Source organism: Mytilus californianus, unplaced genomic scaffold, assembly GCF_021869535.1.
Source record: "Mytilus californianus isolate M0D057914Y unplaced genomic scaffold, xbMytCali1.0.p SCAF_1, whole genome shotgun sequence".
Taxonomy (NCBI): domain Eukaryota; kingdom Metazoa; phylum Mollusca; class Bivalvia; order Mytilida; family Mytilidae; genus Mytilus; species Mytilus californianus.
In genome coordinates, this window is record NW_026262581.1 from 67,402,089 (window position 1) to 67,418,559 (window position 16,471).

General features: G+C 31.5%; 1 protein-coding gene across 1 annotated transcript; it reads left to right on the forward strand.

Annotated features, from left to right (window-relative positions):
- The first annotated feature begins 4,936 nt into the window (after positions 1-4,936).
- Positions 4,937-15,028, forward strand: LOC127706830 (uncharacterized). The gene is made up of 4 exons (XM_052211537.1): positions 4,937-5,058; positions 10,633-10,989; positions 11,833-11,945; positions 13,264-15,028. Exons 2-4 carry the CDS (start codon positions 10,633-10,635, stop codon positions 14,567-14,569), a joined length of 1,776 nt encoding a protein of 591 aa, XP_052067497.1. The 5' UTR covers positions 4,937-5,058; the 3' UTR covers positions 14,570-15,028.
- Positions 15,029-16,471: the final 1,443 nt, after the last annotated feature.

Here is a 16,471-nt window from a genome sequence, read left to right on the forward strand (position 1 = left end):
CGTTTAACTCTCCAAATATGTACTAGAAAAAAAGCAACGATTCACTGGATTGAAGTTTGGAGTTACTTTGTTACGAAATTATGAATATGAAAATAATATGCTTGAAAACTATTTGTTTAAAGCTTGCGATTAAAAAAAAGTACATTCAAAAATTATTCCTACATTTACTAAACTTAATTTTTTTCTGTTTGTAACGTTGTATCGCTGTTACACCGCTACATATGTTAGAGAGTGGGTTAAACTGTTACGTGCATGTTTTAATGATATCATGTGTATATCAAGTCATGAGCAAAATGAAAATGTATTAAAAGCTTTATCATATAATGGTTTACAATTACAATTTTTTTAAATTCTGACAGCAATTTTCTATGTGGACAATATGCAACGACATTAACAAAAGATACTTGCAAAAAAACATCTTATATAAATATATATTTTTTTTTTATTGTAAATTTTATTCCCAATTGAATATAGAGATTTTATTGAGTAAAATGATTCCACCTGCAGGAATTTAATTTAAGTGATTTGGTGCTTGTCTTTTGATATGGATTTAAGGTAATATATGGTTTACGTCAACGAGACAGCAGTACAACGACAAAAACAACACAACGACATCTGGAGGGCAACATTCAGTCTTCGGCAATAGACAGGTACATACAATATGTCAAGCTCTAAATCATCCGGAGTCTATACAAGTTGCGATTAAATTAAGCACAAGCAATCAAAGATTAACACTCAATTGTCTTAATTACGAAAACATTTAATCTATATATCTTTATTCTCACAAACCAAATTACAAAGGTATAGAGATAATTATACATATTTCAATACAATTACATAAATAAATAATGTACGAAAGTAGATGGAGGCATTCACAATTCTTCACCCAGAAAAGTTCAATTTGTTATTGATCTCCTTAATAAGTTTACATAGTTCGTTCAGTTCTGTACATTTTTTAGAATTCATTAAGTCATAAAACTTCAATGTGTTTGGTTTATTTGTATAGTAAAATCAATACATTGTTTTCTACAGTTATCAAAAGCTGAACAATTAAAAATGTAATGGTATTCATCACCAATGATTATGGCATCTGAATTACACAATACACATGTTCTGTTTTCTCTTTCTATGTTTTGCCATCTTCCAGTTTCTATTGGAAATTTCATGTTCAAAGTTCGAAATTTAAGAAATAAGGTATCTGCCTGTCATCCAAAATATTTAAATATTTCTCAAACTCCAAAGTATCTTTAAATAAACGATAATTTAATGCTTTTGGTGATTCCTGTAGGCTTGTTAGCCATGTTTTAATTACAAAATAGATATTGTCCCATACATATGACAAGCCACACGTGTCTAAAATTGATTTGACTTGTTTTAACCATAAAATATTTGTACCATATTTGACAGTTGCTAAGTTATACAAAATATAAGGCAATTTGTCATGTTTTCCAGTTACCAACTTGAACCAATAATTTATCATTCGTAACTTGATTGAAATATCTGATGGATATCTTCCCAATTCACCATAGATCATAAAATCAGAAGTAGACTTTTTTACTCCAAGTAATATTTTACAAAATTTAATATGAACCCTCTCGATTATTGAATTATTTCCAAAACCCCAAACTTCACACCCATACAGAAGTATTGGTTTCACAATTTTATCAAATAGATCAAGTTGGCATTCAATTGACAGATTATGTACTCTACCTTTTCGAATAATATCGTACATAGCATGTGTTGCTTTTTCACATTGCTTTTTTTTTAGCTCTTGAAAAATTTCCTGACCTAGACAGTAATACACCAAGATAAGTAAATTCACTCGCAATATCTAGTATTATATAATCATACTAAAAACAATATTCTGCGGTAGTCTACCTTGTGAAAAAATTACAATCTTACTTTTTTGCACATTTATTCTAAGTTTCCATAACTCACAATATTCATATAAGGAGTCCAGTTGTCTTTGTAAATCTATCTGAGATTCTGCCATCAAGACAGTATCGTCAGCATATAAAATGACAAACAATTTTAAATAAACATTTAACTCTATTTTTAACTCATCAGAGATAGTGCACAAACCTTCTATGTTATTATTCTGTAAAAACAATTCCAGATCGTTTAGATAAATGGAAAAAAGCAAAGGAGAGAGATTCTCTCCCTGCCTAACACCAATGGAACTAGGGAAAAATTCAGAAAAAATGATCCAAAGTGAATACGTGATTTGATATTATTGTACATGTTGACAATAACGTTATACATCTTTCCGTTAATCGAGTGTTTTATAAGTTTTGACCAGAGACCAGGGGCCTGTTTATCGAAGCAGTCTTAGGATTAGGACGTGTCCTAAGACCAACTTAGGACATATCTTAATCCTATGTGGGTTTATCAAACATGTCGTTACTTAGGAAAATCCTAGGAATTGTCCTAACTTTAGGATACAAATTTAGCTGTCTTAAGATGGTCTTAGGATGGTCCTTACTTTAGGATATATTTAGGATGGTTGTTTTATAACTAAATATGGCCTGTATTGGTTGCATTTACTTTAGGGAAGTACCATTTGATTTTTATGACGGGGGTGGGTGGATGGGTGGGTAAGGGGGGTGGGGGTGCCTAGGATGAAAAATATTGTTCTGCTGTTTTTGTTGTTGTAATCTCTGTCCTTCCTTTTTATATTTCACTCTATTCGGTCCTGCCTTTTTTTATCAGTTCATCCTGACTATTTTTTACATACATGTAAATTGTCATCCTGCTTTTTTTTTCGCAAAGTTCCTCATCCTGCATTTTTTTTACTTCCAAACTCCTGTCCTGCCATTATTTTATTAGTTCATCCTGACCTTTTTTTAACATAAATTGTCATCTTGCTTTTTTTTGCAAAGTTGCTCATCCTGCCTTTTTTTTACTCCAAACTCCTGTCCTGCCTTTTTTCAAATTTAAACCTAGTCCCCCCCCCCCCCCCCCCCCATAAAAATCAAATGGTAGTTCCCTTAATGCATATTAAATCCCTATCCCTCTTTTCAGCACCATTTGTTGCAACATTTGACAATTTACCAAAAAACAAAGTGTTACCCTTGTCCACGTCGTCCAGGAGAGTTGTAGTTTTGCATCGGTAGAATTCGAATTTCGTCTCTTATATTCACAAGTATCATCGCATGTTATTTGTAGTAATAAAATAGTTGAAGTACTCAGTATTTATATGAAAGATGCACGAGATTTGCCTTTGAACTTTTAAGTATGAAACCGTGACACTTCGAATTCAGCTCACTCAAAGCATATAATGATTTTACCGATTATATATTTTATTTTAACTATTTACAATTCGTTTGTTTCAATTCTTATATAAAACGTAGTTATATTTTTTGTCTTATGTTTTGTGTTATGAGTTTAAATGTACAAATATAATATAAAAAGTATTTATCACCTTTAAGTTAAAACAAATAATTATTTTCTAATTATTTATCTTTTTTTGAATTACAGTTATTGGTTAAATTTGATACAATATTTTCATTTTTTCATTTTTAATTTGTTATTTTCTTTAACGCCAATACCTAGGACAGCGGTTAGGACATCCTAGCTAAGATAATCCTAAGATAACTTCGATGTGCATGCTGAGACATGTCGTAAGTCGGTCCTAACTTTATCCTAATTTCTGTCCTAAGAAATTCTTAGGACCGATCTTAGGATAGTTTCGATAAACAGGCCCCAGACCGCCAAACAGTATCAAAAGCTTTCGCAAAGTCCACGAATGCACAATATAGTTTCTTCTTTTTCCTCTTTAGCAACTCAAATAATATGTGAATAACAAATATATTGTCTACTGTGGAATAACCTTTTCTGAAGCCAGCCTGGTTTTCATTTAATAATAAATAATCCTCTAAGAAAGAACTCAATCTAAAATTTAAGACAGATGTGAAAAGTTTTCCCAGGCAGCTGAGTATAGTAACTGGTCTATAATTTTGGGGATCAGATTGGTCACCCTTGTTTTTATGAAAAGGTATAATATTTCCCATAAGCCGTATTTCAGGTAAAGTACCAGAATCAAAAATCATATTAAAAAGTTTCACATAAACGGGTATAAAAATATGTGATGTGCTTTTAATAAATTCATTGATTATTAAATCATCGCCACTGGCCTTTCCGTTTTTCAATTCTCGTATACACTTGCTAATCTCTTTTGCGGTAATTTCTGAATTCAAAACTTCATTTACACCTTGAATGTTACTCGGCTCAGTTGTGACGTCATTTGTATTCTCGGCGTTATTTAAATTTTTGAAAAAGTCAAATAGTACATCTAATGCTATGTTAGGTTTCTTTCTTTTCCCTCCCCTATTAAAATTTTCCAATATTCCTTCGGATTTTTTGTCCTCAGGTTTTTCATGGGGTAAACATTAAATCGCTAATTAAAACTTCCCAAATGCATAAGCTCTGTTTGTTTTTCTGCATTGAAACTTTGTACAGGTTTGTTCTGGGCATTGTAAAAAATAGTGTGTGCCGGTGCTGTATGAAATCTCCTGTATGAACAGTATCCGAATGTATATGGAGTTCATATCCGCGAGATACCAATTAGAGATTGCTTCCACGAATCAGATAATGCGAGCGTTCTTTTATATAATTTGTTCCAAATAGACCCTACATGCGAAACATTAAGCCAGTTAGAAATGAAAATCCATACTAATTTGTTTCCAGCATTTAAGATTAAATTGTAACTTGTATGAACCATTGAGCATGTTTGATATGGTGATTGTTAAATTTCTATATAAATATACAAATAATTACAACCCACTTAAAATAAGATGTAAAGGAAATCTTGCGACGTGGAATATACTTATAACTTCTTAAAAGTCGTACGAATACAATTTGTAACTTAGCTAATAATGTTTGAAACACCTTGCATTTATCGATAAAACTTCGGGTTTTTTTTCTTCTTTATATTAGCTAGATACCGTGGGATGGAAATGCTGAAATAACGCAAAATATAATAAATGGGATGGATTAACATGTTTACATTGAAATTGAATTCGGATAAAGCAGCTTTTTCATTTCATTAGATTAGATAAGGTAAATTTATATTTTGCAGCGGAGTTTACGTTTTTGTTTTTTGTGTCTTATCAGTTTTTTTGGTCAGACATTTTAAATAAGTGGAATAATAACTGTTAATTAATTTCGGATATTAACGGAAAATATTGTTATCTTACTGGAACTTTAAAATATTTACATAATAGTTAATGAAAAATTGGTCATTATCGTGATATATGGACTGCCCACAGGACAGTGGTATTGACTAAGAAAGCGACAATGACTGAGCCGTACGGGCAGTCCATGTATCACGATAATGACCAGTTCTTCAATAACTATTATGTTTATTTCATTGAGGAACCATGTTTTTAAAAATTCACATAAATTCAAATTGTTCAAGGCAAACTCGAGTTATTGTACGATTTCTATAGGAAAGAGTGAAGACCAGTCATAGTGATAACTATAAGTCACTGCCATTCATTTAAGTGCAATTTTTCAGTATACGAGTACAAAATAAAGTTTTCTATAATTTCATAATTAACGAATTATTATTATTATTATTATTATTATTATTATTATTATTATTATTATTATTATTATTATTATTATTATTATTGTTGTTGTTGTAATTGTTATTGTTATCTCATTGTTATCATTATTAATATCATAAACAATAATGATGATAATAAGATTAATATTAGTCATAATAATAATAAAATCAAATTAATCTGCATTATCCTTATAAGGAACATTATCAATTTATCTCTTCGTATAATTAAAAAAATACCTGCACATTTTCAACAGGAAAAATGGCACATAAGAATTTAAGATTAAAAAATACAGCAAACGATTGATTAGATATTGTTGAGATACTTGAAATCATCAAATGGAAAAATAGTTAAAATTTTGAGCATGCTAAGATTATGCAACGTTAATTTGACTTATTAAAAAGAGTTCTAAAATTGATTGAATATAAATATCAAATGTGTACAAAAAAAATGATGGGGGAAAAGGGGGAGGGGGTATTACGCCAATGATACATCAGTCCAACGACATAGATAATCAAAATTTGTCATACCAAAAACGAGCCTATCTGAAATTACACATTAAAGCTTTCGGAAGATTTTGTTAACTACTATAGTCTGCAGATAGCTATATAGAAATGAAAACAAGTTATAAAAATAAGGAGATATGGCATGACTGCCGACAAGACAACTATCCGCCACTGACCAAAGGACGAGTATTCAAACAACTATAGATCACCATACGGTCTTTAACAATGAGCAAAACCCATATAGCATAGTAGGCTACAAATGGCACCGGCATGACAAAATTTGAAACAATTCAAAAAAGAGAATTTGCTAAAAATAATTGAGGCAGATCTTTAGTTTGACTCCGTTAAACTTTACTTTCAGAAAAGAGAGAAAATAGAGTTACTTTCAAAAGTATATTGTCATACATTTGCACATTTTACATTTTCGACACTTTCTTTTAAAAATGGTCTTAAGGAAGAAAATTAGAAACTAACTAATGCTTTTTAAAATGCATTAATGTAGAATAAATACATTAGAAACGCTTTTTGATTTTGAGCTTATTAGCTTTAATCGATGGACATATTTTACTAACGCTTAACCAATTTTCACGATATGAATATGCATCTAAAAATATGTATGATTAGAAGGAAATATGTGGTATACGTCAAAGAGACAGAAACCCAACGACACAAATTATCGAAAGACATCCAGAGGGCAACTATAAAAATAGAAAAAAAAAAGAAATTCTTTTACTATCGTTTCAAAGAATCGGACTCGTGTACCATTCAGGATGACTGTTGAATATTGATCGTACACTAATGATCTCTTGCCTGATTTGTTTTGACAAACTTAACTCCATGTTTGTGCCTTGACGCAACTTTACAAGCTTACTCAAATCATTTACTAAAGCAATCACCATTCTGTAAAATTAGGAAAAATTTTCACACTGAAATATTCGCAATTAAGTTAGATATATGCCTTAAGCTGTTACGAGATTTTTTTAATGATCATTTTATATTTTTTTTACAGGTAACACAGGTGAAAATAAAAATAATTTATAATGAATATGACTATAGTTATATATATATATATATATATATCTATATAAAATGACCGAATAATAGCCAACGAAAAATCTTACGGGGCGATGGATCATAAAATTATGATACAGTACACTACAAAATATAATGTATAACAAGTCTAAAAGGGTACAACATCACCAAAAAAATTATTTTAAATCATCTTGACATGTGGTAGTCAAACTGAAAAAAAAATCATGAATGATATATATGATATTAAGCCGTCATTTGAGATCACCTGGGCACGCCCAAGCTGATCTCAAAAACCTTACCATCACTATCATAGACCACAACGAGAGTTGGTCAAGGGCCGACAGACTTGCTCGGGAAAGGTTTTGGATAAGAAAGCTTAGGATAGTTTCCCCAGAGGGCATAAATGAAAAAAAAAACATAGAATGTGTCACTCATTTTCCCTTTCCAGTAACTCAGGCTTCCGTTTTGGACTCTTACAGTTTTAAGAAATTTATTCCTCCTCCCAAACATCAATATTAAAAAAAAATTACCAGCGTATTGATTATTGATAATTTGTATAGCATTCAAGATTTTTATTTCAGTTTGACTACCACATGTCAAGATAAGATTCATTTTACATCTTACTGATGAAGGATATTAGTTATCCGAAATATCTAAAATTTGTTCATGATTTAATTATCTTTTGGTGATGTTGTACCCTTTTAGACTTGTTATATATATATATATATATATATAAGTCTAAATTAAAAACAACGTTCAAACCTATGATTGCGTTGGATGAAAACCGCAATTTTTATACGTGTGCATGCAAAACAAATTTCTTCGTAGAAGTTTCTAAATACAGCACAAACAACATTTTCCAAAAGACCAAAAAAGTGAAAAAGTATATTTAAACAAAACGCATTTGACTAACAGGTCGAACAACGGATGTTCTTAAACCCTGCTGACTGCCATTGGCGATTGCCAAATAAACGGATCACAAGATGTAACAAAATGGATCCTTAATATTAATTTAATACCAAACAGAAAACAATAAACTTGCGGGAAAGATGGTATACCGCAAACATGAGGTGAAAAAAATTTTGTATACCATATCCGGATTTCGACAATTAATGTCTCTTCAGTGATGTTAGGAATCGAAACGGTATTTGGAAGGCCATATAATTTACCTCAATTTAGGATAGACTCTTGGATTTTGAATATATATATATATATATATATATATACAAGTCTAAATTGAAAACAACGTTCAAGCCTATGATTGCGTTGGATAAAAACCGCAATTTTTATACGTGTGCATGCAAAACAAATTTCTTGTTAGAGGGGTCTAAATACAGCACAAACAACATTTTCCAAAAGACCAAAAAAGTGAAAAAGTATATTTCAACAAAACGCATTTGACTAGCAGGTCGAACAACAAATGTTCTTAAACCCTGCTGACTGCCATTGGCAGTTGCCAAATAAACGGATCACCGATGTAATAAATGGATCTTAATTATAAATTTAATACTAAACAGAAAACAATAAACTTGCGGAAAAGATGATATACCGCAAACAAAAGGTGCAAAGGTTTTTGTACACCATATCCGGATTTCGACAATTAATGTCTCTTCAGTGATGTTAGGAATCGAAACGGTATTTGGAAAGCCATACAATTTACCTCAATTTAGGATAGACTCTTGAGTTTTAAGGAGTCAAAATAGGATGAACGGATCATATAAACCCGAAGGCAAATATAATACAAGCCCAAACGAAAAAACATAAACAAAACAAGTCTGAATTGAAAACAACGTTCAAACCTATGATTGGGTTGGATAAAAACCGCAATTTTTATACGTGAGCATGCAAAACAAATTTCTTGTTAGAGGTGTCTAAATACAGCACAAACAACATTTTCCAAAAGACCGAAAAAGTATATTTCAACAAAACGCATTTGACTATCAGGTCGAACAACAAATGTTCTAAAACCAGGCTGACTGCTATTGGCGATTGCCAAATAAACGGATCACCGATGTAATGAATGGATCTTAATTATAAATTTAATACTAAACAGAAAACAATAAACTTGCGGAAAAGATGATATATACCGCAAACAAAAGGTGCAAAGGTTTTTGTACACCATATCCGGATTTCGACAATTAATGTCTCTTCAGTGATGTTAGGAATCGAAACGGTATTTGGAAAGCTATACAATTTACCTCAATTTAGGATAGACTCTTGAATTTTGAGGAGTCAAAATAGGACGAACGGATCATATAAACCCGAAGGCAAATATAATACAAGCCCAAAGGAAAACAAATAAACAAGTCTAAATTGAAAACAACGTTCAAATCTATGATTGCGTTGGATAAAAGCCGCATTTTTATACGTGTGCATGCAAAACAAATTTCTTGTTAGAGGGGTCTAAATACAGCACAAACAACATTTTCCAAAAGACCAAAAAAGTGAAAAAGTATATTTCAACAAAACGCATTTGACTAGCAGGTCGAACAACAAATGTTCTTAAACCCTGCTGACTGCCATTGGCGATTGCCAAATAAACGGATCACCGATGTAATAAATGGATCTTATTTACAAATTTAATACTAAACAGAAAACAATAAACTTGCGGAAAAGATTATATACTGCAAACAAAAGGTGCAAAGGTTTTTGTACACCATATCCGGATTTCGACAATTAATGTCTCTTCAGTGATGTTACGAATCGAAACGGTATTTGGAAAGCTATACAATTTACCTCAATTTAGGATAGACTCTTGAATTTTGAGGAGTCAAAATAGGATGAACGGATCATATAAACCCGAAAGCAAATATAATACAAGCCCAAACGAAAAAACATAAACAAGTCTAAATTGAAAACAACGTTCAAACCTATGATTTCGTTGGATAAAAACCGCAATTTTTATACGTGTACATGCAAAACAAATTTCTTGTTAGAGGGGTCTGAATACAGCATAAACAACATTTTCCAAAAGACCAAAAAAGTGAAAAAGTATATTTCAACAGAACGCATTTGACTATATATATAAACAAGTCTAAATTGAAATATATATGTAATTTAAATTTTCAAATATGTTCAAAATTAATAACTATAGTCATATTCATTATAAATTATCTTTATTTTCAAATGTGTTAACTTTAAAATGAATGCGCGCAAATGTAATCAAAACCTACGCGCAAACATAAAAAAAGTAATCCCAAATGTGCGCAAATATAATGCACAGAAGGAAGGACCTGTGTGGGTTTGAAATATTAAAATAAGAACTAAAAAAATAAACGATTATAGAATAGTGAATATACAATATGACAAACTAGTTAATAGCACAGGTATAAAATAAATGTGAATAAATAAAAGCTATCTGCCAATGACGCAAACATCTCCAAATAAGAAAACGCATCATTGCCATTAATATGACACAAGACAACGATGAGGTTCCTGATATTGGGCAGTTAAATGAATATACAACAGGGTTAATTTTTTTTTGTCTTTTTAGAACTCAACCCTAATTACATCTTACGACATGTTTTCAGATGCTTTGGTTCATCGTTATAGCATGGTTTCTTTTTCTGAAGACGGAAACCGTGTTAATACAAGAAGATCTTCCACCGGCGATGATAGAATGTCTGAAAACTTTTGACGACCGAATCACTACTCAACAAGTTTCTGTACACAAATTCTGCTGGGATTTTTTCAACTGGGAGAATAGTTCCAACTACACAAATACAATAAGCCCTAAAATCTATGAATATGTCTACAGACTTTTGTCACCATTTTTTCCCATGAAACCACTAGGAATCACTAAGAGTGTTAGAAAGGAATATCGACGGTTATCTGACAAAGAAAGAGAAGACTTTCATAAAGCTGTTCAGATGCTAAAACTAGATACTGTAAGTTAATCAATTTTACTGTATGCCTACACTATACCTTTAGCATAAATAGTTTTATAAATCTTTTCGTATCACAACCAACAGGCACAAAAAGAGAAAAAGAAACTGCACATACACATACTGATGAAAAATCACATCCTGGGCAGAAATTTTAGAACTGCAAGATAAGATGCAGTTATAAACACTGGCATTGTTTGTTTTTTGTTTATCTAACATGATCGAGATCGAGAAGTTGATTATATAGGTATTAAAGATTCGAAATTATATATCTAAAAGTTTTAAATCAATTTTGCATATCACCATATTATCTAGATATATTTTACAGTGCTGTTCTAAACATTTTTCATACAATATTGCATATCTGTTTTTGATACTTGTCTTGTCTATATAAAATCTTACATCGAAGGACATAAATTTCAAGATTTGTATATGAAAGACATTACATGCTTCACTTCCAGAATACATATTGTGCGTCAATTTTCAACCATCTTTTAGGTTAGAAAAACCTTCTGATTCAATCTCTTTTTTATATAAATACCTGAAATTGTCAGAAAACTTTAAAAATTGCAGTTTTGAGTTTTCTGTCATTATCTATATTTGGGGTACAAGTTTCAGAATTGTGTCAAAATCTTCTTCGTACACAAGAATAATTAAAAAGACATGGTACTACGAATAACTAATAAATTGAAATCTTTTCGAAAATGGCCCTTTTCTGAAATAGTTTAGCGGAACTCGCCTACATGAGCCTATATCCAGGTGAGCCAGCAGGCCCTGTGATTTTTTAACGACACAGTTTCGATTGTAAATACAATGTTGTATTCATGTTTGCTAACCTGTTAACAGAGTGTTCCACCAAACAAATACGACGCATTGGCCGACCTCCATACCTTTGCAGTATCCCCTTCAGCTCACAAGGGGCCTAGTTTTCCAGGCTGGCACAGGATATTCCTAGTTTTGTAAGTTATGTTTGAACTACCTTTACACCTTAGAACTGGAATGAACAAACATCTCCTATTTTGAAAAGTAACCTGCATCGGAGCAGTCCAATGTCTACTTTGTGTTTTGTTACTAAAATGGTGATTTGTTTTGCTTCAAAACTTAACGTTTATTTTCCCACCAAAGTCGAATATTATTAGTTACATAGAGTGCTAGTGACCTAATACGATATATATGGGGTCAGTAAATTCCCTATGGGGTGAGAGCGGAGCTCGGATCTTCATATGAAATTTACTGACCCCATATATATCGTATTAGGTCACTAGCACACTATGTAACGAATTTATCTTACCGACTATCTTAACATGTGGTATTTAGACTAGTAGCCTATCAAAGTGATCAAGTCTTCACTACCGTTAGTATTAAGAACCTTCTTCCATTTTGTCTATACAAAAACAAATGCCACCAATAACGACTTGTTAGCTTTAAATGTGTTTTATGAATTTATTACAATCGTTCATCATCAATTTCTTCGTCTGTTGAAATCTTTTAAGATTTTTCCTCAACACCGTGTTTTTTTAAAGGAACGAAGCACCATTACTGTGTAGTGAAATAAGCCCCGCCTACTAGACCAATATGGAATATACTAATACACGGTCTCCACGCGGTTGCTTTTAACCAATCATATTCCTAGAAATGTATAGGTGTTAAGATAAAGTAATATCTTAAATAGAGCGATACCTCTTTAGAATATGATTACGATTTGCACGACCACAGAGACCTTTATCTCTGATAAAAAAAGTATCCAATAAAAAATACACGGCTGTTCGTATATTTTTTGAAAATGGTATTTCGACATCCTAAATGACTTTTGAATAACGCAGCTAATTAGTTTAAACAATATTTATTCAGATAACTCATCACATAACGATATAATACAATTGAAATAAATATTTAGGATTCAGAAACAAGGAATTTGCTTTTACAAATCTGTCTCCTATTATACAAATAATTCACTTAATGAACAATACATAAATATAAATATTGGCATGCTCTGTAATATATATATAGAATATGAAAAAGGTGAAAAATACAATAGAGAAAAAAATAAACATGAATTTTTGTAATGTATACAGTGTGAAATGCTTGGGTTCTTATTGAATGATGAAGCAGTAACATCAAGGGTTGAAACGTTTGCATTTGATAATGTATTTCTGCACCAAACTAAATAAACGCAGCTAATTTTATAAAGTGATTTATAATAAGTTATCAAAGAAACTCTAGAAAGCAATTACAAGAAATTAGGTTTTAATGCTTTTAATATCAAACTATTTGCAGATTTGAAATGGCTATAAAAGAAATGGTCCCTGGAGTTATCCTGCCGTATTGGGATTCAACTCTTGATAGTAACATGATGATCCCTGAACAATCAGTTATGTTTTCTGAACATTTTGCCGGAAATAATAAGGGATATGTTACCACTGGTCCATATCGAGATTTTATTGGACCAAATACTGGACCACTTTACAGAAATATGAGCGGAAGTGGTAAAGCGATATCTACAGAGTATGCAGGGAATATATTAAGTCAGAATCGAACAAAAGACATTACTTATCCAACTGCAGATGATGCTAATTGTTTAGAAGAAGCACATAACGATGTCCATGACTGGATTGGAGGACAAATGGGACAGATTGATACATCTGCAGACGATCCGTTATTTTACGTTCACCACGCCTTTATTGATTATCTTTGGTCCCTTTTTAGGATGGCACAAAAAGATAAGGGAATAAACCCCGAGTTTGATTATCCTAGGACTGCCTACGGAGAACATCATCCGTTAATTGATATGAAACCATTTGGATATTTTAGAAATATACATGGCTACTCGGATTACTGGACAGATCATGTTTATAGTTACGAATATTCGCCTTTTTGTACTCCAGATCAACCTACGTGCAAATCGAAATGGCTGATATGCGATACGACAAATTGGCGGTGCATTTCTCAACATATGCCTTTCCAAGCTGATATAGAGAAATCTATTCCACATGATTTTGTAATTAATGGGAAACAAAACCTAGACTTGTGGTGTTTTGTGACTGTAAATGTGTACTATGGAACCTTTGCTGACCATTTACATCCAATTTATCATGTACCTGATATGCTAGAATTTGGACATCTTAATGAAAAACAACTAAGACATCACGAGTGCCAACAGAAAGACCAGAATAAAATTGATATCTATGTTGGATCAGACGGTGTATCATACAGTGGTCAATATTTAGACTTTGTTGTTATGAATAAAAACAATCCATTTGCAACTTCGAGGCTTAACATTGCCATATCGAATATAGATAATTCATCATCGTATATGTCAGCGCACGATTCTTGCGGACGACTTTGTTCTCCCTTATGTCTGGTTGTCGGATCCAAGCCACCAGAATATAAACCATGTACTGGAATGTTATTGCACAGAAATAGTTTGCCAGATTATTGCAAAAAAGTAACTTTGGAAAACCCACTTGTAAACGACAAGTCTTTACCACTTATAAAATTTTATTGCGACAAATTTGGAGCCATTCTAAATGGGCAAAATACAAATATCGATATTCCATTATTAATTAATCCACACAAGTCTTAATTATATCTTTTATTGTTCCGCAACATGTATTATGAAGATCATTCAGAAATATGTCATAATAGCTTCACAATGCTCTTCGACGTCATACTATATTTGGGATTTTTAACCTTTTGATTCAAGTTTCACTCATGACTCTTTTGTAGACGAAACGCGCGTCTGGCGTACACAATTTTAATCCTGGTATCTACGATAAGTTTATTTAATTCTGGTGATAAGTTGTATCTTTAGTATACTTACACCAGTCTATTGTTGAAGGCTTTAATATGCAAGTTTTGTTTTGTGTAGTTATTAGAGTTTTCTGATATTTTTATTGATTTATTTTAAGATTCGAAATTTAGACTTTTGTACGTCATAAAAAGTATGATATAATTTCCGTACGCAATACACAAGTTGATGGATTTATCTTTATCAAATACGCTTGACACCAGAAGTTTGGAAAAACAAAAATATAAAAGGTTAGACAACATAAAAACAAAAAGGGCTTAAACCGAACCGAAAACAGCGTCTACAGTCACCTAAGGGGAGTTGCATCCTTTTATAGTCACAGTTTTATGATTCTACAAATATTTAACGAAGCACTTGTCCATCTATTAGTTTTTATTTACGTCGAAAATCTCATTTAGCAAACTTCGTTTTTAGAGAATTGTTGATAAATGACATACTTCATTGTATTCATTAGAGGTCCGACTGTATTACCCGATTTAAATGTAAAACTTTAAGGTGGCAGCTTTCCTGCAATAGGGATAACGATAGCCTTTTTATTAGAATTTTCACCTCTTTCTATCAGTAACACAGAACGTACATACACAACTGATGTACTTTCATTATGATATTCAGAAATAAATTTAAATATGTATGATGACCGTTTACTTTTTCTGTTATCTTTTTAAACATAAGGCTTTTAGGTCTTTTATCTTGCAGTGAATACAAAATTTAAAAAAAAATCTCAAAAATTCATTTTCACATGTATTTAGAATTATTCATATATTTCTGCACTTGATTGTTCCTTCTGCTTGGGACAATATGATCTGCAGATACTGTATTTTTTGTCTAATCACAGGGTTCAGATACATTGACCTATATACTAAATATGGTACATAAAGGAGCAACCTAGTTCCCGGATAGTAAATACTACCGTTCCAACTTCATTCACTGACATATGTCGCTTGTATGTTTTTTCTCTACGAGGGGAAGATAAGAAATCACGGCTTTGGGGCACAGAATCTTAAGTTCCCTCTTTTTTAAAATCAGGCTATTATAATGTGCCTATTACATATTTTATTTACAATTGAAGTCTGGAATTTTATTCAGATTAATTTTGTGTAGTATGCATATTTTCGGGAATCGAAAAATCGTACTTTTTTTTAAAGCAGTTCCTTTTTTTACAATAATTCCATATATTCTAAACATTTAGAACCTTTATATCAGTTTTTATAGTGACTTTATCTCTGAAAGCAAAGTTGGTTCATGTATCATTTCCCGACATTCGGCTGCAGTATAACGAGTTTAAATGAACAGTAATCTAAAGTATCGTCCAAATACGTACATGTATACTTCACGTTATTGTTTTAGTTGTACGGTAAGTGTACATAATCGTATCTTGATAAAAACTGACTCTACTTTACTTAATAATTGATCATATATATAGGATTTGCTTGCAATAAAATATAAAATAAATCATGGCTGTGGTGGTAAGCATGTATGAGTTTAATTAATAAAGGATGTTAAAAAAAAACACAACCAAGGAACTACATTCCTAATATGTGTAGTGTGTTATATTTTTGTTAATATTAATATTGTTAAAATAATGTGTTGTTAAATAATGTGATATTTTAAAAATAGAAATAAATAGTTTTGTTGGTTATTTTTGTTATGTCTTACTTACGTCTGTAATGTGGAAAT